This window comes from Bufo bufo, chromosome 7 (genome assembly GCF_905171765.1).
Source record: "Bufo bufo chromosome 7, aBufBuf1.1, whole genome shotgun sequence".
In the NCBI taxonomy this organism is placed as follows: Eukaryota; Metazoa; Chordata; class Amphibia; order Anura; family Bufonidae; genus Bufo; species Bufo bufo.
The window spans coordinates 205,453,689-205,476,104 of record NC_053395.1 but is presented as its reverse complement, the minus strand read 5'-3'; the positions used below and the strand labels follow the sequence as shown (position 1 = coordinate 205,476,104).

The 22,416-nt window shown below is 45.9% G+C and overlaps 1 protein-coding gene across 10 annotated transcripts in view; it reads right to left on the bottom strand.

Moving 5' to 3' along the window:
* Window positions 1-675: 675 nt before the first annotated feature.
* Window positions 676-22,416, bottom strand: part of NEB (nebulin) — a 169,316-nt gene continuing 147,575 nt past the window's right edge. For 4 of the 10 annotated variants that reach the window (XM_040441352.1, XM_040441355.1, XM_040441356.1 and 1 more), the window contains 9 exons: window positions 21,151-21,243; window positions 18,764-18,856; window positions 15,566-15,673; window positions 3,505-3,685; window positions 3,232-3,324; window positions 2,765-2,905; window positions 2,643-2,678; window positions 2,401-2,507; window positions 676-1,393 (listed from right to left, as the gene is read on the bottom strand). In XM_040441352.1, the coding sequence (XP_040297286.1) occupies window positions 1,220-1,393; window positions 2,401-2,507; window positions 2,643-2,678; window positions 2,765-2,905; window positions 3,232-3,324; window positions 3,505-3,685; window positions 15,566-15,673; window positions 18,764-18,856; window positions 21,151-21,243 (1,026 nt within the window). In that variant the 3' untranslated portion in view covers window positions 676-1,219. The remainder of the gene's footprint in view (window positions 1,394-2,400; window positions 2,508-2,642; window positions 2,679-2,764; window positions 2,906-3,231; window positions 3,325-3,504; window positions 3,686-15,565; window positions 15,674-18,763; window positions 18,857-21,150; window positions 21,244-22,416) is intronic. The other 6 variants (XM_040441357.1, XM_040441360.1, XM_040441361.1 and 3 more) reach the window with 3 other exon arrangements.

Below are 22,416 nucleotides of genomic sequence, written 5' to 3'. Positions count from 1 at the left end.
TGTGCACAGGGAGATTGCTATCAATCAGCAGTGGGTGGTCAGTGATCCTACCGCTGTTGAATATTGAGGACCCCACCTGGTAGATTTGGATTTTATTAAACTAATGCACATTGAAAAGTAAATGATGCACCTCTATAGTGTCAGTCACTACTTTATGCTACCCGCATATAGGGCAACATATGGCATTCCATTCAAAGACTGGAAAACGAAGCATTTGACATTTTGGCTCCGTACAGATGCCACGGAGAGGATCTCCTAATGTACAAGTTTATACAGCTGATACGGAAACTGATGCTGCCCCTAATGGCCTTCTGGAAAATAACTACCTCTAGTCTCCCATTATTAAAGAGGTTTTGCAGACTCCTGATGCTGATTAACCATCCTCAGGATTGGTCATCCTGCACCCCCACCAATCAGAATGTGAGCTGAGCTGCAGTACCCTGGCATGACCACTACACTATGAATGGCGCTGTGCTTTCAGCTCTGGTCCGGCTACAGGACCAGCTGATTTGTGAGGGTGCTGGACCCCACTAAGCACATATTGATGGCTTAGGCATGACAAGTGCATTACAAACTATAGATATTCTGAGCAGATACAACGGTAGATGTATTATTTTTTTTCTATGTTTTTACAGCCATAGTAATCCCTTAAATAAATGACACTAACATGGTACATACTGCAGAAACCCCAGCTTTATTGTTCACTAATGTACAGGGAGCACAAGGTGTTGACCCTAGAACATAATCATTTGCATGCAGAGTTCAGAAGCAGAGGAGGGGAGAGGCTCGTCCGTTTTTGTTATATCCTAGGGCGAATATCTAAACCAATGTAAAATGGTGGATTTTTCTCCGCCATGAAGAATCCTACGTCTGTGTACAGTAGGAAGCACTGAACATTACAATAGCAGGTCAAAATGCAGATGGCACAGTCAGAGTCTATCACGATATACGCGAGCTTTGAATGAATCGGTAAACGGCGATCCGCTGTCATTCTGAGATTAGCTGATGTTACCTAAGCTAAGAAAAAGGGAAGACAAGTCTTAGAACGTACAAGTCAAATGTTGGGAAAATGTCACATAAGATGTTCGGCTTGAAATAGTTTTTATTCCACATATAAGGCAAGATGACAAAAAAAAAAAGACAATGGCTGCCGCTCCTTTTGAGGGGTCTTTTTCGGATGGATATCCATCAGTACAGGAGCCGGCCTTTCAGTGGAGCATTAAATGGCTTCCACATAATTCGCTGGAAGCATGCCAGTCTTGCCAGTTCTCTGGACTGTCCCATACATCCAGCCTTCATCAATGGTCTGGACGTTTACTATAGTATCGCCATCCTTGAAGGTCACTTCATCGCCATCCGTTGCCCTGTAGTCGTACATGGCCCTGAAGGTTTTCTAGAAAAGGAAATATAGTTGGTTATTGCCTCCTTCATACCGCAATATAGTGCAGTCCTCTTTTAGGGAACTTTGATGACTAGCTTGGCTGCTTTTCAAAGGAACCTGACGTTTTCCACTAGAAGCCACTATGGTAGTGTGACCTCCGCCCTGTTAGTGCCCTGTAAATAAAGGGGTGTATCTGTCTGAATTAGGCCTCATACACATGACCATTTTGCAGTCTGTAAACCACAGATCTGCAAAATTTGGACACCTTCCGTGTGCGATCTGCATTTTTCTCCATCCCGTTACTAGAAATGACTATTCTTATCGGACAAGAATGGAACATGTTCTATAATTTGTGGAAAGGACACACTGAGGCGGACAGCACACTAATGCCATCGAGGTTTTTTTTGTGTGCAAGAATCCTAAATCTAAAGGTCGAAGTCTTGAGAAGGTTTTAACCTATCACGCTCAGTTGAATAATCAGCTGTCGGCAAATAATACGCTGCAAATTACAGCTTTAAAAAAAACAAAAAAAACTCCTCTGTCACTTCCTGTTGAAAGGCAGTAATCCTATACTGTAAGTCAGTGCTCAACCTTTTAAACAGTCCTTAAAACAGAATTTAGGATTACGCATACAGCTGTTACAGGATGATTGCTCCTCATCAGAGCAGAGACAACTGTCTTGGGTGAGAGGCTTTACTAACTAGGTGATCTCCACATAGAGATATAGTCCGATCCATAACATAATAAACACGTAAGAAATCGGCTATAAAAGATTATATAAATAAGATTAGTTGTTGGGTTTTCTTTAGATACCTATGTTCCGTTTCACCGAATTGACCTGTTTATTAATGCGGTGACAAACGTGAAGGGGAGACTAAGACTAATTGATGGAGATGCTTTTTCAACCTTTTAACAGACCTCTATGAAAATGTCAATCACCAAGATACCGACCTCTTAAACTACTAGGTCATCTTAAAGGAATGTTTCAGCCATATGTATAAAGATACAGAGATACTTACTCCAGTAGTGGATGGATGTGATGGGACTGACGAGGCTGTGGTTAGTTGAGTGGCCACAGAAGATGATCTCTGTTGGGGAAGCTCAGTAGTTTTGGTTTGCTTGTAACCTAGAACGTAATATGAAATTCATGAGAACAGGTAGCCTCTTGGTAGAATGTGTAAGCTAGAATTGCTGCTACAAGCGGTTATATATTGCCAGACACTATAGAGCTAGCGGGCTGCCTTGTGAAGCCCACTCTTACCTTGGTAAAATAGTATTTGTGAACTTTCCTTGTGGCCTATAGGTATTATGAAATAATGAAATGATAATTACTCATGTAGGGCTCTATGAGTCCGTCACCTCTCGTATTAACGGTCATCGTACCTGTTACACTGGTTGTAAAGAGACCACCATTGCTATAATAGGAATGGTGGTGGTCGGCGCCATCGGAGGGTTCGGATTTCTCATCTCCTGCGCTCAAGCTCAAGGCACTGGCAGAACGGGAGTGTTCACGGCTGCGGCGGGCTTGAACTGCAAATCAAAAGGGGTACAATAAAGAGAGGGTTCCCAAGGCAAAGACCAACCTGGTCTTGGTTTAGTCCTCTATGTCCTTTCAATGACTCAAACCAATTCCCCATCTTCTTGAGAGGGGAGTCCTGCACTGGTTCTTCAAACCCAGCAGCAAAAGGTATGGGATCAAACCAGGGTACCATGGCCCCCCCCCCCCCCCCCCCTCCCAGGGTACCATAGCAACCCCTAGGCCCCTGGTGTTGCTCTATATTCACTAAAGATAATGTTTATCCAAGTCTAAAATGCATTAACAAAGAATACCGAGATGTCGGGCAACGTACCAGAAAGCATGTGTAGGCTTCTTGATTGGATATTGTCCTCAGCAGGGTCATAGTCGAAGACTGATCCAGGATTTGTACGCCAGACTCTAAGATCTAAGAGGAGAAATATATAGACTGTTACACCTTAGATGGACTGCCTCCTCAGGGCCAAACTACCCTGATCAACGTCATAGGTATCAGGGGTAATGCTGTAAACGTTGCTTTCATGGCATAACATTTTCCGACCTGTAAGTGGCGATTGCCCACAAAGGGACATCCTAATTCCTCCATCACCTGTGACATCCTGATCCTGTTCACTCTTCTTTCGTTCAATCTCCACAACTTTCCTCTGAATTCCACGGTAGGTAATGTCACTAAAGTCAATGGTATTCTTCTTCACTCGTTCCGTTATTGGGTCGGTGACCACAGGTGTGAAGCTTCCCTTCTGCTTCTCAAAGTCCTCATGGTACTTCACCTAAAATGTAAAGGAATCGGAATAAAGGGTTTTAATTTTGGTTAAACAATGTGATGAAGTTGTCTCCGGGCACTACCACCAATCAGCTGTTCTGCAGTATTCTTTCTCCGGGCACTACCACCGATCAGGTGTTCTGCAGTAGCTTCCACATTGGAACTACAAAGTTCTGTTCATTGAGTAGTTGCCAGAGCTGATTCCCTTACGTCCTACCAGCAGCACAGATGGGGTTAACTACCCCCCGTGGACTGGTAGGACCGGCGGAATTTTAATGAGCCCAAGAACCAATAACAAAGCTTTACACCCCTACAAAAGGAGGGGACACCCCCCAGCCCACTGTATTCTTTTCTGTCCTCCGGACAGGTGGACTGGCGGTTCCCCTCCGTTTTTTTGGGGGGGGGGAAGTGTTTTTTTGATGTTTGGCGGTTTCTTTCCGCCTACTTTGGATATTTTGTATTTTTTTTTTTCCTCTTAGCCCCTCTTTACTACGTTTCGGGGCTTCTCCTTTTCTTACCTCCCCTCTTCTCCGGGCTCTCGACCGGCGCGGCTTTTTCACAGCGTCTCCGATGGGCGCCGCCATCACCGGAAGTGACGTCGGCCCCTTCTTGGCGTCACTTCCGGTTCCTGGCTTTCGTCGAGTATATTCCTTTTTCGGACAGATTTTTTGACTGTATTCTGGCTGCGAGGGGGGAGGGGGAGTATTTAGCCTATTTTTCGACTTGTAATATACTTATTTTGTCTGGGAGTTAGGATCTAGATTAGATCCTCCTGGGGGTGGGAGTTCCGCCTATTTAAAGAGGACCTTTCACTAGAATAGAAAATCTAAACTAAGTATACAGACATGGAGAGCGGCGCCCAGGGATCTCCGTGCACTTACTGTTATACCTGGGTGCCGCTCCATTCTCCCGGTATAGCCTCCAGTATCTTCATATGTTCGGCTCCACCCAGTTGAGCCATGCTGTAGCGCTGGCCAATCGCAGCGCTCAGCTCATAGCCTGAGAGTTTTTTTTTCTCTCAGGCTATGAGCTGAGCGCTGCGATTGGCCAGCGCTACAGCCTGGGAGAAAGAGACGCCGGTAGGCTCAACTGGGTGGAGCCGAACATATGAAGATACCGGAGGCTATACCGGGAGAACGGAGCGGCGTCCAGGTATAACAGTAAGTGCAGGGAGATGCCTGGGCGCCGCTCTCCATGTCTGTATACTTAGTTTAGATTTTCTATTCTAGTGAAAGGTCCTCTTTAAAGCTCCTTTAGTCTCTCAATCGTCCTCTGGGAGCACACGCTTTGTAAGCTAGCTCCCAGAGCCCATTAGTACCTGGTACTTCTACTATTGTTCTCATTGAGGTTTTTTCTGCTGCGCTACTTCAGGGGGGCCTCTGCTTACGCCCTTCTCCTGATGGTTGTCAAATTGTCAGAATTATTAATTCTCTTTTCTTTGCAGCGATGGCTTCACCTAAGGACCCGGAGACCCGTAAATTGGTCTCAAAGAGGAAGCATCTGGCCTGCTTTGACTGCAGTACGCTGCTGGATGACAATTGTCCCTTCTTGAGGTGCGAGGCTTGCCGTAGATCCCAGTCGGCCACGGGGAACCCACCATGCAAGAAATGTACGCGTGGGTTAAGGGATATGTCGACGAATCCATCAAGGGCGTGGTTAACCTGCTGGACGAGAGGCTTCCTGCCGCTACTCAAGCTCCCATGGATACCGCCTCGCCCCCGTGGAGAGGCCCATCGCAATTTCTTTGGTCTCCTCCTCTTTGGATGAAGAGGAGTTAACATCATGCTTTTTTTCCACCAGAGAGAACTCAGAAATTGCTAAAGTCCATCAGGTCGGGGGACCATGATGTTGACACCGGGGAGTCCTCCGATCCCGCCGGTCGGGCACAGCGTGTTTTCAAGGCGGAAGAGACTCTTTTTTCCGTTATGTGGATGGAATGGAAAAAGCCTGAGAAAGGTCCAGCCCTGACTAAGAAATTCAGGACCATGTTTCCCATGGCGAACTCCTTGGTGGAATCGTGGGGTTCCATTCCCAAGGTGGACATGGCTATCGCCAAACTGTCCAGACGCACTCTGGTGCCAGCAGATGATGGGTCTAGTCTGCAAGACCCCCTTGATAGGAGGGCAGAGTGCATATTAAGAAGAGGCTACTCGGCTGCTGCAGCCTCTGCTTCGACCACTATCGCGGCTACTGAAGTTTCATCCTTCCTCTGTTACCTCCTAAATCAGATCCAGACGGATGTGGACCAGAAGGTGTCCCGGGACGACATCCTGGCCGCATTTAAGACTGTCAACCTGGCGACTGACTTTCTGTGCGACACGGCACAGTTACAACAAAAATTGGCAGCCAAGTCCATGGCCCTGGTCTCTGCAGCCCGCAGGCCCTTATGGCTTAAACCATGGGTCGCGGATAACGCATCGAAGTATAATTTGTGCGATCTCCCTTTTGAGCCTGACCGCTTGTTCGGCTCACAATTTGACAAGATCATGGAGGATCTCTCCGATAAGAAGGGGAAAAGACTTCCCCAGCAGCCCTTTCGGGGACGGGGCAGACAAGAGTGTGGCGGTAGATCCGGCCAACAAGGACAAAATAGATCGTGTAGAGACTGGGGGGCGCAGCAAAAAATTTCTAAGCGCCCTCGCAGAGGAGCTAAGGAGGCTAAGCCCTCCTGACTATGGGCCTCTCGTAGGCTCTTGGTTAACCCCCTCTACTCCTGCCATCCTTCCGGAAGATTTTCCTATTCCTTGTGCCCGTTGGGGGGCGTCTCGCCCAGTTCAAGGATGTCTGGGCTCAGGAGATTCCGGACCCTTGGGTCCTAAAGGTCATTTCCGAGGGCTACTTAATAAACCTCAGGTCGTCTCCCCGGACAGATTTGTCGTCAACCATCGCCTACTGCCCGCCAGGCAGGCGATTCTGGAGGCCTATATCCAGGACTATATCCTCAAGGGCGCTCTGAAGGAGGTTCTGGCAGGAGAGCGGGGCTTAGGGATCTATTCTCCGGTTTTTCTAGTTCCCAAGAAATCTGGAGACCTCCGGATGATTATCGATTTGAGATTTTTCAATCGATTTATAAGGAAGGCAAAGTTTCGTATGGAAACCATCAGATCAACGTTCTCAACCACGGAGATGTAATGTCTACCCTGGACCTCAAGGATGCGTATCTTCACATCCCCATCCATCCTGCCTCCCAGAGGTATCTCAGGATCACGGTCTAGGTCTCGGGGGTCCTCAGGCACCTTCAATTTGTTGCCTTACCCTTCGGGATTTCCTCTGCTCCAGCCCCAAGGTGGTGGTTTCGGTGGTGGCAGCTTCGAGGCTTTAAGGGGTGACCATAATTCCTTACCTGGACGATTATCTCCTAAAAGCCTCCTCTGTTCCAGTTCTTACCCACCATCTTCATGTAGCTATCTCTTTTCTGCTCCGCCTAGGGTGGATCAAAAACTGGCAGAAGTCGAACATGAGCCCGTCGACTTCAGTAACCTAGCTAGGCTTCAAAGTAGACTCTGTTGGGATGTCCCTCCAGTTGACTCCAGAAAGAAGAACTCGGATTCTGGACCTGGCAAGGTTCCTATCTGTTCCTCGTCGAGTTTCCATGAGGACTCTCATGAAGATGTTGGGGCTCATGTCAGCGGCTGTGGAGGCAGTCCCTTGGGCTTTGTGGCACCTCCGCCCTCTACAATCGGAGGTCCTTGCCAAATGGGATGGCAGCCACGCCGGGCTAAATTCCATATGTTCCCTGTTTTGTCAGGCTCGAACCTCCCTGAGATGGTCGATCCATCTCTCGGGGGGTAAGTCTATAACCCAGCCATCCTGGGTCATATTGACTACGGATGCGTCCCAAGGAGGCTGAAGCGTTCACCTAGACGATTCCCCTGTCCAAGGGACTTGGTCTCCTCAGGAGCGGCTACTTTCCTCCAATCTCTGCGAGATTCGAGCCATCCGGCTAGCCCTCCTTCACTTTGCCCCCCGAATCCGGGGCTTGGCAGTGAGAGTACAGTCAGACAACATGACTGCGGTCCTGTACATCAACAAGCAGGGAGGCACAAGATCTCTACCCCTCCTTTCAGAGAACGGGGTAATTCTCAGTTGGGGTTTGCCAGAGGTAGATCTCATGGCAACGAGGTTCAATGCCAAGGTGGAGAGGTTCTGCTCCCTTTACAGGGAGGACAACCCCCTGGCGATAGATGCTCTGTGGATACTGTGGAGGTTTCGGCTGGCTTACATCTTCCCTCCCTTTTCCATAATACCGAGGGTATTGATGAAAATTCGTCAGGATCAGGCCTCGGTGTTAGCCATCATACCCTTTTGGCCCAAGAGATCCTGGTTTACCCAGCTCATTCAGATGAGTCGGGGACATTATTGGAGGCTCCCCCCACGGCAGACCCTGGTGTCATGGGATGCTTACCTCTGCCCAGATCTGCACAGGTTCAACCTGACAGCCTGGAGGTTGATCAGTCCCTTCCCAGAATAGAAGGGCTTTCGGAGTCGGTCCTGAGAACATTGTCACATTCAAGAGCAGAATCTACTAAGAAAGCCTACTCCAGAATCATGAAAATCTTCTCGTCATGGTGTGCTTCAAACCAGGTGGCGTCTGCAGATCTGCCCCTCTCTACGATACTTCAATTCCTACAGGACAGCCTAGACAGAGGCCTTGCTCCATCTACTCTGAGGGTCCAGATTTCTGCCATCTCGGCCTGTCTTAACAGACCCTATTCTCGGGACCCGCTCATCAAACGCTTCCTTAAAGGAGCAGAAAGATTGAAGCCTACAGTACTGAGGCCCATCCCTCAGTGGGACTTATCAGTTGTGCTCAGGGGGTCTAGCATCTCCCCCCTTTGAGCCTTTGGAGGAGGTGGATTTAAAGTTCGTGACTCTGAAGTTAGTCTTCTTACTGGCGACTAGATGAGAATCTCTTTATCCTGTTTGCCGGTAAGTCTAAAGGCCGCAAGGCATCCAAGGCGTCGATTAGTCGCTGGATTAAGGAGGCCATCAGAGAATCTTTTGTTTCTCAGGCTTTGGATCCTCCAGAGTTTGTAAAGGCCCATTCCACAAGGGGCATCTCTACTTCCTTTGCAGAAAGAAGTCTCCTTCCTCTGGAGATGATTTGTAAAGCTGCCTCCTGGAGCTCTGAATCCACTTTCATCTCCCACTACAGACTAGACGCCAGGGTAGCGAAGTTTTCGGCCTTTGGGCAGGCTATAGAGATGTTGCGAACATAAAATTTTCCGTTCGCGAACGCGAATTTTCGCAAATGTTCGCAACCCGGGCGAACTGCCATTGACTTCAATGGGCAGGCGAATTTTAAAACCCACAGGGACTCTTTCTGGCCACAATAGTGATGGAAAAGTTGTTTCAAGGGGATTAACACTTGGACTGTGGCATGCCGGAGGGGGATCCATGGCAAAACTCCCATGGAAAATTACGTACTTGACGCAGAGTCGAGTTTTAATCCATAAAGGGCATAAATCACCTAACATTCCTAAATTGTTTGGAATAACGTGTTTTAAAACATCAGGTATGATGTTGTATCGATCAGGTAGTGTAACAGTTACGCCCGCTTCACAGTGACAGACCAAACTCCCTGTTTAACGCACCGCAAACAGTCCATTTGCACAACCGCAAACTCCCCATTTGCACAAGGTTGTATACCAAGCTAGCAATGTCCCGTTTCTTGTCCTCACTGATGTCATTGAAGGTCTCTTCCTCCACCCAGCCACGTACAACACCAAGGGTCCCCGAAAGGTGACAACAAGCCCCCTGGGACGCCTGCTGTGGTTGGTCTTCCACCTCCTCAAAGCCACCTTCCTCCTCTGACTCCTCTTCTTCAGACTCTTCTCTCTGCGTTTCCTCTCTCTGCGTTATTATAAGGTGTGTTAAGTAGTACTATTCCTATCAGTTTAATCCCTGTTACGTCCCCTATCAGGGGACGTGTATATGGCATCGATTTTAGGAACGGGGAGATTGAAAAAGATGCTTGGTCGGTCCTCCTACTTCAAATTTGGGGCACTGCGCGTGCAATCTAATGTGCCGCCAGATAGTTGTGGTGTGTTATGTTGTTCTATTCTTATCAGTTTAATCCCTGTTACGTCCCCCTGGAACGCCTCAGACTCCACCAGCTTGTACGGTAAAAGCTGGCGGGCTAAGAGTTCAGACAAGCCAGCTGTCAGACGCCGGGCAAGGGGGTGACTTTGTGACATTGGCTTCTTACGCTCAAACATGTCCTTGACAGACACCTGACTGTGGGCAGATGAGCAGGAACTGCTCAAGGCGAGAGACGGAGTGGCGGATGGTTGAGAGGGGACAAGGAGGACAGCAGTGGTTGATGTGGCTGAAGATGCTGAACCAGGAGGAGGATGGCGGCTTTGAGTTTGTGTGCTGCTTGTACTCATGTGTTGATCCCATAGGCGTTTGTGATGTGCGATCATGTGCCTTCGCAAAGCAGTTGTACCTAGGTGGGTGTTGGACTTCCCACGACTCAGTTTCTTTTGGCACAGGTTGCAAATGGCATCGCTGTTGTCAGAGGCAGACACACAAAAAAAATGCCACACTGCTGAGCTCTGCAATGACGGCATTCTGTTGGTGGCAACAGCATGCGTTGATTGGCGTGCTGTCTGGCTGACCCCAGGTGCCGATGCATGCTGTCTGACTGTGCCACTAGCTCCTTGCGATGACCTCCCCCTGCTTCCAACTTGTCTCCTCCTCTGTGTCTCCCCATCAGAACTTTCCCCCTGTTCTTCTTCTCTTCGAGGAGGCACCCACGTGACATCCACGGACACATCGTCATCATCAACCGCTTCACTTGTATCTGACAACTCAGCAAAGGAAGCAGCAGCGGGTACAACATCATCATCATCACACCGTACGTCCATGTGTGTAATGCTGCCTGACTGAGACATATCCCTGTTATCTACATCCTCTGGCAATAATGGTTGCGCATGGAATCGAATGTGACACCAGATATGAATGGTGCTGAAGTGACACTATGCACTGCACTGGGCCTTAAACACTCAAACACGTGTGTAACTGACTTCTATTTATTCAGTCAAAATAGTTTTTTTTCTTTAAATGGAATCGAATGTGACACCAGATATGAATGGTGCTGAAGTGACACACTGCACTGGGCCTTAAACACACAAACACATGTGTAACTGACTGCTATTTATTCAGTCAAAATTGTTGTTTTTCTTTAAATGTAATCGAATGTGACACCAGATATGAGTTGCGCTGGTGACACTATGCACTTGCTGGCCTGTGAGCCTGACACACGCTGGCAGGCAGGCAGGCAACTGCAATTTGATTACACAGGGGGGGAAAAAAAAGCAGACTGATGTTCTAGCCCTAAAAAGGGCTTTTTGGGGTGCTGTCCTTACAGCAGAGATCAGATGAGTCCTTCAGGACTGTAGTGGACACTGAATACACTTGCCTAGCTATCGATTTCCCTATTAAATCAGCAGCAGCTACACTGTCCCTCCTTTCACTAAGAATGCAGCTTCCGAATGAATCTAAAATGGATGCTGTCCAGGAGGTGGGAGGGTCTGCTGCTGATTGGCTGGAATGTGTCTGCTGACTGTGAGGTACAGGGTCAAAGTTTACTCAATGATGATGTATAGGGGGCGGACCGAACATCGCATATGTTCGCCTGCCGCGGCGAACGCGAACAAGCTATGTTCGCCGGGAACTATTCGCCGGCGAACTATTCGGGACATCTCTAGCAGGCATGAGGGCCCTCCCTAGGGGTTCTTCTTGCTATCTCCCCATCTGTGCTGCTGGTAGGATGTAAGGGAATCGTTAATTTCTAACGATAATTTGTTTTCCCTTAGTCCTAACAGCAGTACACAAATTTCCCATCCTAGTAAGTTATTCTTGCTATAGACACAGTGGGCTGGGGGGTGTCCCCTCCTTTTGTAGGGGTGTAAAGCTTTGTTATTGGTTCTTGGGCTCATTAAAATTCCGCCAGTCCTACCAGTCCACGGGGGGTAGTTAACCCCATCTGTGCTGCTGTTAGGACTAAGGGAAAACAAATTATCGTTAGGAAATTAATGATTACCACCAGCACATGGGAGTAGGGAGGAGCGAACCTGAACATTACTGGCTTCGGGTGGGTTAGGAATTCCGTTATAGGTTCTGTTATAACTGACTATAATGGAATTCGTAGACTGAATGCAAGGGCATTTCGTTTTGATCTGTCATAATAGAACTCTATAGCCAAGCATAACAGATCTGTCTGGTTTCCGTTATCCAGGATGGAAAACAAAGTCCTGTTCCATCCTGCATAACGGAAACCAGACGGTGCTTGGCCATAGACTTCTATTATGACGGATCAAAACAGAATGCCTCTTAAAGGCTTCCGTTTTGCATTCCGTCTATGAATTCCGTTATAACGGAATTCCTAGCCCACCCAAACACCGAACCCGAACATAGTAAAGTTTGGGTTCGCTTATCCCTACCTGGGAGCAGTCGAACACAATGGACGGAGCAGTGTAGTGTCGGCACATATTTTTGGCACCAGAGCTACTGTGTAATAGCTGATCGGCAGGGATGCCGGGAGTCATTCAGATGAGATAGACCCTAGAAGGCATTGTGCCTGCTGTAAGAGTGAATTTCCTAGTGACAGATTTAACATACCCACAGAGTTGTTATGGGGTCAAATCTGATGCCTTACAACAACGTTCCCTAACCCTAATATCAATCTTGTTAAAAAGGTTATAGGAGATTGGTGTCTAGTATTGTAGCTCGGGCCTCCTTTTCATGCGTAGGACTGAGCTGCAATACCAGACACAACCTATGCACAGGAGAGGTATATAAAATAGAACCCATTTTTGTAATCCTGCAAGATAAATGACAAAACCGTTTGAAGGCTATGGAAGCCTTTGTTTTTTTTTGTTTTTCATTATTGCATTTTACACATTTTGGGCTAAAAATCTTTTTTTTCAATCGGTCTTTAATTAAAAAAAATTGTTTTTTAGATACAGGGGTTAAAATGAGTCTTTGCAAAGTATCACTTTTATCTCTGATCTCCTTACCTCATAAATACTCATTATAGCTAAACTTATCTATCTGATAAGAGTATTGCTTAAATGAGTGTGTGGTGTCTCACAGGGTGAAGTAATTGAGGGTATATATGTGTCTCCCAGGTTCTTAGCATATGCTGAAGAAAGTTATTTAGGAAAGGGTTAAAAAAAAAAAAACTAAGACTGGGTCCTGATGAGCTGCACCTGGGGAGTTGCCATAGGAACTGTGCTCAACCAGGTAACCTGTCAGGTAACGATAATACCCACTCTCATGTATGACGTAATACTGGGGAGGGATTTTCCTTTTTTCTGGGAATTGTGGGAAAAAAGGGGGGAAAATGTGGTGTCTCACAGGGTGAAGTAATTGAGGGTATATATGTGTCTCCCAGGTTCTTAGCATATGCTGAAGAAAGTTATTTAGGAAAGGGTTAAAAAAAAACTAAGCCTGGGTCCTGATGAGCTGCACCTGGGGAGTTGCTAGAAAACTAGGCTGTCAACACACTTGCTCATAACTTCCTGGGAGTGAGAGAAGCCACATCTCACTGAGGGACCCTGAAGGTCCAGAGCCTGCAAACTGCAAGTATCACAGGTTGCTGTTCAGACAGCGTGCTTATTTTGGGTGGACTGAGGATAGCTCATCCACGTCCTAGAGAGGGACCTATTGTTTAGTTAGAGCCTGGACAAGGCTAGGTGTTCCGTTTTTGTGTTTTAATGCAACCTGTGAAATAAAGCTGGCAGGACGCCAGTTGAAATGCACTTCTGTCTCCTGAGGTCTCCTTCTGCGAAATAATCTGACTAATCCCCCTACCTTTTCAGGGGTCCCAATAGAACAAACCCCTTGGGCAAACATCGATTTCGTATTTGGCATAGCACTCATATCACACTGCATGGGCTCTGAGTTTAACGGACAGTTAGCAGCAATATGTCCTGGTCCCCTACAACGGAAGCATTTGATAGGTTCTGGTCTCAGAAAGTCAGACTTGGACCTTTCAGAGCGTTCCGGCCAGAGTTCAGCTTTGGCCCTTGTGTCCCTGTTAGGGGCCCCACCCCTCGCAGGAGTACCCCCCTGCCGGGTACTTTCCTGGGTTAGGCGGGGCTTTTGTAACAGGTCCTTTGCCGCAGCATATCTTTCTACCAGAGAGACCAACTCATCTGCGCTGTTAGGGTCACCGTGGGTAACCCACTTGCATATTTCAGGTGGAAGGGCTCTAAGATATCTGTCCATTACCACACGTTGGACAACCTCTGGAGCCGATAGAACATCTGGTTGTAACCACTTCTTGGTTAAGTGTACCAGGTCGTACATTTGGGAGCGAGCTGGTTTGTCTGCCTGAAAAACCCAATGGTGCACTCTTTGGGCCCAGACGGGCCAAAATCTCCACTTTCAGCTTACAGTAATCCGGAGCGTCGGCAGGATCCAAATCATAATAAGACTTCTGAGCCTCTCCACTCAGAAAGGGGGCTATCAACCCGGCCCACTGATCTAGTGGCCATCTTTCACGCTCAGCGGTGCGCTCAAAGGTCATCAAATAAGCCTCCACATCATCCGTGGCAGCCATCTTTTGTAGGTAGTTCCCAGCACATATGTCCTTCTTCCCCATGGGACCAATTTCAGTCGACCAAGGGGTCTGGTCTGCAAAGCGCTGCACCACCTCAGTCAAAGCAACACGATCTTTGTTTTGCATCTCGGTTAGAGTGGTAAGTTGCATTGCCATAGACCGCGCCAGATCCTCTGTCTGCCGATTAGCTTCTTGCTGCACTTTGTTTGCATGTTGCTGGGCTGCGGTGGCTTGCAGCAAAGCCTTTAACATATCCTCCATGTCAGGAGTCTTTCTCTGCAGCAATGTAGCAGGTTTTACCCAGAACATATACCTGTTCCCAAGTCCAGAAACAATTTGTATTCAGGCGTTACCCTTAGCAACCAGCTGTTCAAGGACCAGAAAAATTTCCAGCAGCAAGCCCCCTTTAATTCCACACAGTTTTTTTAAATTTTTTTTAAAGTATTCAGCAGCACCTGTTCCACTGAGCAAACGGGCTTCTGGCCCTTTAAGTTCCCACACAGCACTGCAGCATTCAGCTTTTCTGAGGTGTCGTTGCCCGTATCCGACACCAATTGTGGCAGTCCGTTATTTAGCTCACCTTTCCAGAGGTGAAAAGGTAGGGGGATTAGTCAGATTATTTCGCAGAAGGAGACCTCAGGAGACAGAAGTGCATTTCAACTGGCGTCCTGCCAGCTTTATTTCACAGGTTGCATTAAAACACAAAAACATAAACGGAACACCTAGCCTTGTCCAGGCTCTAACTAAACAATAGGTCCCTCTCTAGGACGTGGATGAGCTATCCTCAGTCCACCCAAAATAAGCACGCTGTCTGAACAGCAACCTGTGATACTTGCAGTTTGCAGGCTCTGGACCTTCAGGGTCCCTCAGTGAGATGTGGCTTCTCTCACTCCCAGGAAGTTCTGAGCAAGTGTGTTGACAGCCCAGTTATCTAGCAACTCCCCAGGTGCAGCTCATCAGGACCCAGTCTTAGGTTTTTCTTAACCCTTTCCTAAATAACTTTCTTCAGCATATGCTAAGAACCTGGGAGACACATATATACCCTCAATTACTTCACCCTGTGAGACACCACAAGTGTTTGAGATCAGGAGATTAGAGCCGTCAGCTGATGGGACTGAGAAGTGATACTCTGCAAAGAGACTGATTTTTAACCCCTATACCTCAAAAAAAGGCAGAAAATTTTTAATAAAGACCAATTGAAAAAAAGGATTTTTAGCCCAAAAGGAATAAAATCCAATCATAAAAAATGCCCCAAAGGCGTCCATAGACTTTTAATATGCAGAATATTCATGACAAATAAGGTTAATAATAAGTTACCGCTGAAATGTTGCGCTGGGTTTCACGGACACGTCTCATTTCAGGAGTATCCATCACGTAGGCGGCTCTACCTTGTATCTGTTTGCGGAAGCTGTCAGAATACAGAACCTGAAGGTAAGGAGACGTACAGTCAGTGGATGGCCATGGCTGTCTGATGGGGGGGTTATTACGTGTGCTAGTAGCATAAACTAGAACAAGACAGTGAGTCGTTTGAGCCTTCTCGGGAGTGAGACACTGAAAGCATATTTCTTACCTGATCTTCATAAAATAACCTAGAACTAAAACTGCAAGTTTCCAGTAAAGTTTAATTGGTTACTTGTTAGCAATTCTTTATTACAAACGATTAACGTCCGGACTGATATTTCCATGTCCAGGTCTAATGTAATGGATTTTTTCAGCTTATTGTTGTCTTTTAGTAAATATCACCAATACTTTGCTTTTATTATCTACTGATCCTGCGTAAAAGCCATGTGTTTATACTCCATTCACATCCAAAGCTCTATTCAAACTTCCAGCTTACAGGACTGCAAATGCATAAAAAAAAACACATAAAAACAGTGTTAGGCAGAAAAACCACATCCTAAAAATCCAGATGAGGGTTCAACAACAGGTGTTTTTCAGCACAGAAAATACTCTGTGTGAACATACACTAAGGGGTTTACTGTGCCTCCTGATTTCAGTCTGTAGCCAGCTGGATTCTAAATGCAGCTTTGTATGTGACTGGAGTTTAAGACTACTTTCACACTAGTATTTTGGCTTTCCGTTTGTGAAATCCGTTCAGGGCTCTCGCAAGCGGTCCAAAACGGATCAGTTTTGCCCTAATGCATTAATGGAAAAGGATCCGCTCAGAATGCATCAGTTTGGCTCCATTCCTCTCTGGAGGCGGACACCATAACACTGCCTGCAGCATTTTGCTGTCCGCCTGACCAAGCGGAGCCAAACAGATTCATCCTGGCACACAATGTAAGTCAATGGGGACAGATCTGTGTTCTCTGACACAATCTGGCACAATAGAAAACGGATCCGTCCCCCATTGACTTTCAATGGTGTTCAAGATGGATCTGTCATGGCTATAGAAGGCATAATACAACTGGATCCGTTCATGACGGATGCATGCGGTTGTATTATTGTAATCGAAGCGTTTTTGCAGATCCATGACGGATCTGCAAAAAACGCTAGTGTGAAAGTATCCTAAGAAATTATGCTACCCAAGAGCAGTATAAAACAAATAAAGCAAAGATCCTCAAAATGTAGGTTAAAAGTGAGACTTTGCTACCAGAAGATCTACATTATATTTTGTGTTGAGTTTTGACATAAGCTGAAGTTGCAGAGCTTTTATTTTTTTTCCACCCATGGCAATGATTCCAGAGCTATGTATTGAGCACACTTTAAGTATTTTTTTTTTTATAATTGCATTTTACTAGTTTTGATCTAAAATTATTTTTTCAACTGGTCTTTATTAAAAATGTTCAGCCGTTTCTAAGTTACAAGGGTTAAAAATCTGTCTGTTTGCAGGCTGCTTCTGTTTTCTTTGAAACTTGTCATCTTACACCTCATGTAAAACTCTGATCTTCTGACTTCATAAGCCATATCAGTGTGCTAAAAATTGATCATGAGTATTTACGAGGTTAGAAGGTCAGAGATCAGAGCTTTACATGAGCTGTCAGGTGATAGGATTAAAAAAACAACAACAACAAAAACTGAAACTGACCGCCTGCAGGCTGATTTTTAACCCTGTATCCCAGAAATGTTTTTAATATAGACCAATTGATATCATTTTTAGCCCAAAATGAGTAAAATGCAATCATAAATAAATGCTCTTGAAGGTGTCCATAGCCTTTAAAGGGAACCTGTCACCGGGATTTGATGTATAGAGCTGAGGACATGGGTTTCTAGATGGCCGCTAGCACATCCGCAATACCCAGTCCCCATAGCTGTGTGTGCTTTTATTGTGGAAAAAAAACTATTTGATCCATATGCAAATTACCCTGAGATGTGTCTTGTACGTGAGATGAGTCCAGCGTGAAGGAGCCCAGCACCGCCCCGCATCCTCAGAATCTCCTCCTTGCTCCCCGACGTCGGACAGCCAGAGCGCCGTAATCTCGCGATGCGCGAGCTAGCGCATGCGCAGTGTCCTCATAGTGTTCCTTCCCTGTGCTGGCATCAGCCTCAGGGAAGGAACAGCGCATGCGCTAGCTCGCGCATCGCGAGATTACGGCGCTCTGGCTGTCTGACGTCGGGGAGCAAGGAGGAGATTCTGAGGATGCGGGGCGGTGCTGGGCTCCTTCACGCTGGACTCATCTCACGTACAGGACACATCTCAGGGTAATTTGCATATGTATCAAATAGTTTTTTTCCCACAATAAAAGCACACAGAGCTATAGGGACTGGGTATTGCAGATGTGCTAGCGGCCATCTAGCAACCCATGTCCTCAGCTCTATACATCAAATCCCGGTGACAGGTTCCCTTTAAAGCAACTGATCTGATCTCTTCTCTTCTGTACTAGCAAATTGAAAGGCAGATTCTGGTTCCCTATGATAACACTGAACTGTGGCAAGAGCAGGAACTGTTGTCATGCAAGCAGAACTCTTCTTTAAGGGGTTCTGCGAGACCAGGAACCCACATTTAGATGGCTGAGCAAGATGCAAAAAAAAAAAAAAAAGACCTGTCACAGGTGGATCTGAAGTATGATGTGCCACCTACATGCACCTCACTTCTGATTAGAGGCCTCGGTGGTCATGTCCTGTGCCTGCACCCATCAGCGGGAACCTGAAGCGGTAGAGTAGGGAGCTTGGTGCTGGACCCAGAGGGTCCTTGATTGGTCTTTCTTTTTTTTTTTTACTTTTGACCTCTGCTCTGCCATCTAAACAAGGTTCCCGGTTGCAGAGAACCCCTTTAAAGGAGACCTGCAACTTCAACCTATGGATTTGCTTAACATCATATTTTAACTAACTTATCTATAGATTTTCTAGTAGCCATTTTTTATGTCATTGACATCATGTAGTCCTTCTAGCTGATATTCTTGGGGTTCCCCTGGTTAATTTCTCTACGACTGTTATCATTTAGTATATCGTCAGAAGTGCAATCCTCAGGATCATGTTATGGTATTGTCATTTTTGATTAAGAGAGCAGAACACCGCACAGATGAGACTATTATCCGTGTTATCATAGGAATAAAGGCTGTTGTACGGAAATACCGAGCTAATATTTTCCTGGTTACGTTTAACCCTCTCCATCTCTGGAGTGACAGGCGTTGGTGTAGATTTTCCCAAATTTTCTTTGTATGTCACCTACAGCATATAAAGAAGCATCCACATATCACTACCACAAAAATTATACAGGAATCTAAATTCAGTGTGTAAGTCCAGGGGAAGCTGCACAGAGGAGGAGGTTTTAGGAGAAGACTGTGGTTATGCTTGAAGCAATGACAGGCACATTAGCTGGTAGCCTTCAAAATCATTAGTCAAAAAGTGGTGACAACAGACGCTTGTGAGATGCTTCTGTAAGCATTGCCCAACGTGTGGAAACCTTTTGTGTTGACACTTCTCCCCACCATTACCACTATGGAATGTATGAATCCAGCCATAACCTCTTCAGGACCTAGCGATTTTCCGATTTTGCGCTTTCGTTTTTTTTACTCCCTGCCTTCCAGGAGCCATAACGTTATTATTTTTCCATTTTTAAATAGCCATATGAGGGCTTGTTTTTTTTTTTTTTTGCTTTTTTGCACTTTTGTACTTACACATTTGTACTTTTCAATGGCACCATTTTCTATTGCATATAATATTGTGGGAAGCTGGAAAAAATTCCAAATGGGGTGGAATTGGAAACCAAACCCAATTCCACCATAGTTTTATGGGTTTATTTTTTATACGGCATTCTCTGTGTCGTAAAATGAACCTGTTCCCTTCACTAAGCGGGTCTATACAATTACAGTGATACCACATTTATATAGTTTTTCTTGTGTTTTAATTCTTTAAAAAAAGAAAAACTGAGAAAAACTGATTTTTTTTCATTTCATCGTCATATTCAGACCCACATAACTTTTTTCTAGTTATGTCTATGGAACTGTGTGAGGGTTTATTTTTGGTGAGACAATCTTTAATTTTTAATGGTACCATTTTGATGTGTGTATGGCTTTTTAATTTTTTTTAAAAAAAATTTTGGGGGGAGTTTTTTTTTTCCCATTACGGCATTCACCATGCTGAATAAATATGTTTATATTATAATCGTTACGGGCATTTTAGGATGTGGTGATGCCAATGATTTTTTTTTATTGTTCATATATTTTATTTTTTATATGAGGAAATGGGGTGATTTGAATTTTTGTATTTGTTTATATTTTTAAAATTAAAAACTTTTTTGGTCTCCCATAGACTGCCATGATTTAACATGGCAGCCTATTGGAGTTTTATTATGTTTTTCATAGGATCATTGCTGTGGCAGGCATTCAGAAGGCCTGTGGCTGCCACAGCAAGTGAACGGCAACCTCAATTTTAAGCGCTGGGGAACCATTCGGGCCCTAGGAAAGGCTGCTCACCAGGGTCCATGGTCAGCCGTATCACCTCGGCACAATCTTTAAAGTCCGGTGCAGAAGAGGGTATGGAGGTTTTCCCATCTCAACATTTGTGACATATTACTAAGATATGACACATATGTCAGATAAGTGCGGGTCCCACCACTGGGACCTGCTCTTATCTCCAAAATGGGACCCCCCAAGTGAAAGAAGCCGCACATGCACAGCCACCCGCCACTCTCTGTTATGGGAGTTCCGAAAATAGCTGAGTTCTGGCTTGGCTATTTCTGGAAGTTCCATAGCGGTGAACCGAGAGGTGGCCGTACTTGCACTGCTTCCTCTCTATTAACTACTCACTCAGCAGTGAATGGAGAAGACATGCATGCATGGTGTGCTCTCCTTCACTTCAAGGGCCCGTTCTGGAGAACTGAGCGGGTCACATAGGTGGGACCCACACCTACAGTATCTGACATTTTTGGCTTATCCTAGTGATATGCCACAAATGTTGAGATGGAAAAAACCCTTTAAAGGGGTTGTCCATGATTACTATTGATGGCTAATCCTCAGGTAGACCATCAATATCTGATCATGGGGGCCCAATGCCCCAAACCTTCGATAATCAACAGTTTTAGGGTAGCTCCAGTGCCAATTCTATTTCTTGCATAGTGGACGGAGCTGGTTACCTTTCATTTCAATGGGGCAGCCCTGCAGTAACCAGCTACGTCCACCACACAATGGACGCGGCTGTGTAATTCCACAGCTGGAGCTGATCGGCAGACGTCCAACAACCCGGTCTCCCGCCAACAAGAATGGTTATTGGTTCCACCAACCAACAGCGCCACCTGGTGTGAATGTGTTAGATACAATCGGTATTGTTAAGACTTTTCATTTGTTTAATCAGTTGTATATATTATTATATAGAAGGATGGAGGGATCATTTAGAAGCTAATAGGATTACTGTAGCATATTAAGTTATGGGTAGAGTTGTGTTACTTGGGGTAACAGGGCTGTATACAATAGGTTGCTTAGGGGAAGCAGTTGCATTGTAGAGTATTGTCCATTTGATACCATGCTAATGTTTTCTTGATTGCGTCTGACCCTCTCGATCTCAGGAGTGATAGGTATTGGGGTTCCATGCCCCATGTTCTCTTTGTATGAAACCTACAGGTTATAAACCAGTCAGTTAGCTATTTCGGACCGCAAATATATAGTCACCAAAAAAGTGTTAGACTTGATGAAAAAATTCAGTTCTCTGTTGATCCTCCAAGATGCAATCAGCCTGTGGCCGTATTAAAGGAGTTATCCAAGGTTTTGATATTGATGCCTATCCCCAGGATAGGTCATCAATATCAGATTAGTGGGGTCTGACTCCCGACACCCCCTCCGATCAGCAGTTTGAAGAGGCTGTGGCACTCTGGGGAGCACTGAAGCCTCTTCCTAGGCCAGTGACGTCATCGGTCACCTGGCGTAGACACAGCTCAGTCCCATTCAAGTTAAAGGGCCTGGGCTGCAATACCAAACACAGCCACTATCCAATGGACGGCACTGTGCTTGGTAAGCTCCGGTTGGCACCGCTGCCTCCTCAAACCGGAGGATAGGTCATCAATATCACAGTCTTGGAAAACCCCTTTAATACACCTACATGTCAAAACTATGGGGGACATTTACTAACACCAGTGATTTAAACGCCGGTCACCTAAGTTATGTAGAGGCGCCGGCCTCTACATAATTTAGGCACTGGCTGTGCGACTTGCAATGGAGCTGGCGTAGATTTAAACAATTTTCTATGCCAAAAAACAGGTGTAAAAATGATAAATGAGACAGGCCGGTCCGCTCACACCACGCCCCCTTTTTCTGCCACCTCGGAAAAGTGGCGTGAGCGGGGAAAAGTCGCAAATTCGGCCACAAATCCCCTTTGCAGACAAATCTGCAGCAAAAGCATGCCAAAAAGTGGCGTACCTTGCATAATAAATGACCCCCTATAACTCCCATTAGATATTGGAATCTATAACTCCATACACTACTGCCTCCTAACTGGTGGATTTCCAGCTGTGGTGAAATTACAGTGCTCAATATTCTGGCAGCCTGCGGAATGCTGAGAGTTGTAGTTTTTCCACAGGTTGAAGACCACCAATATGTTGAGTTTTCTCGGGAGCATCCTATAAGGAAGACAGTATTGCAATCAATGAATACAATACGAAACTGCTGAGGAGTTTTACAGGAGGAAAGAGGAGGATTATAAACGAGGCAACATAATAAAGTGAAAACTCGAGCCAGGGATCATCAGAGAAAAAGATTAGAAGACATATAATATGTGTGCAAGATGGGGTAGAG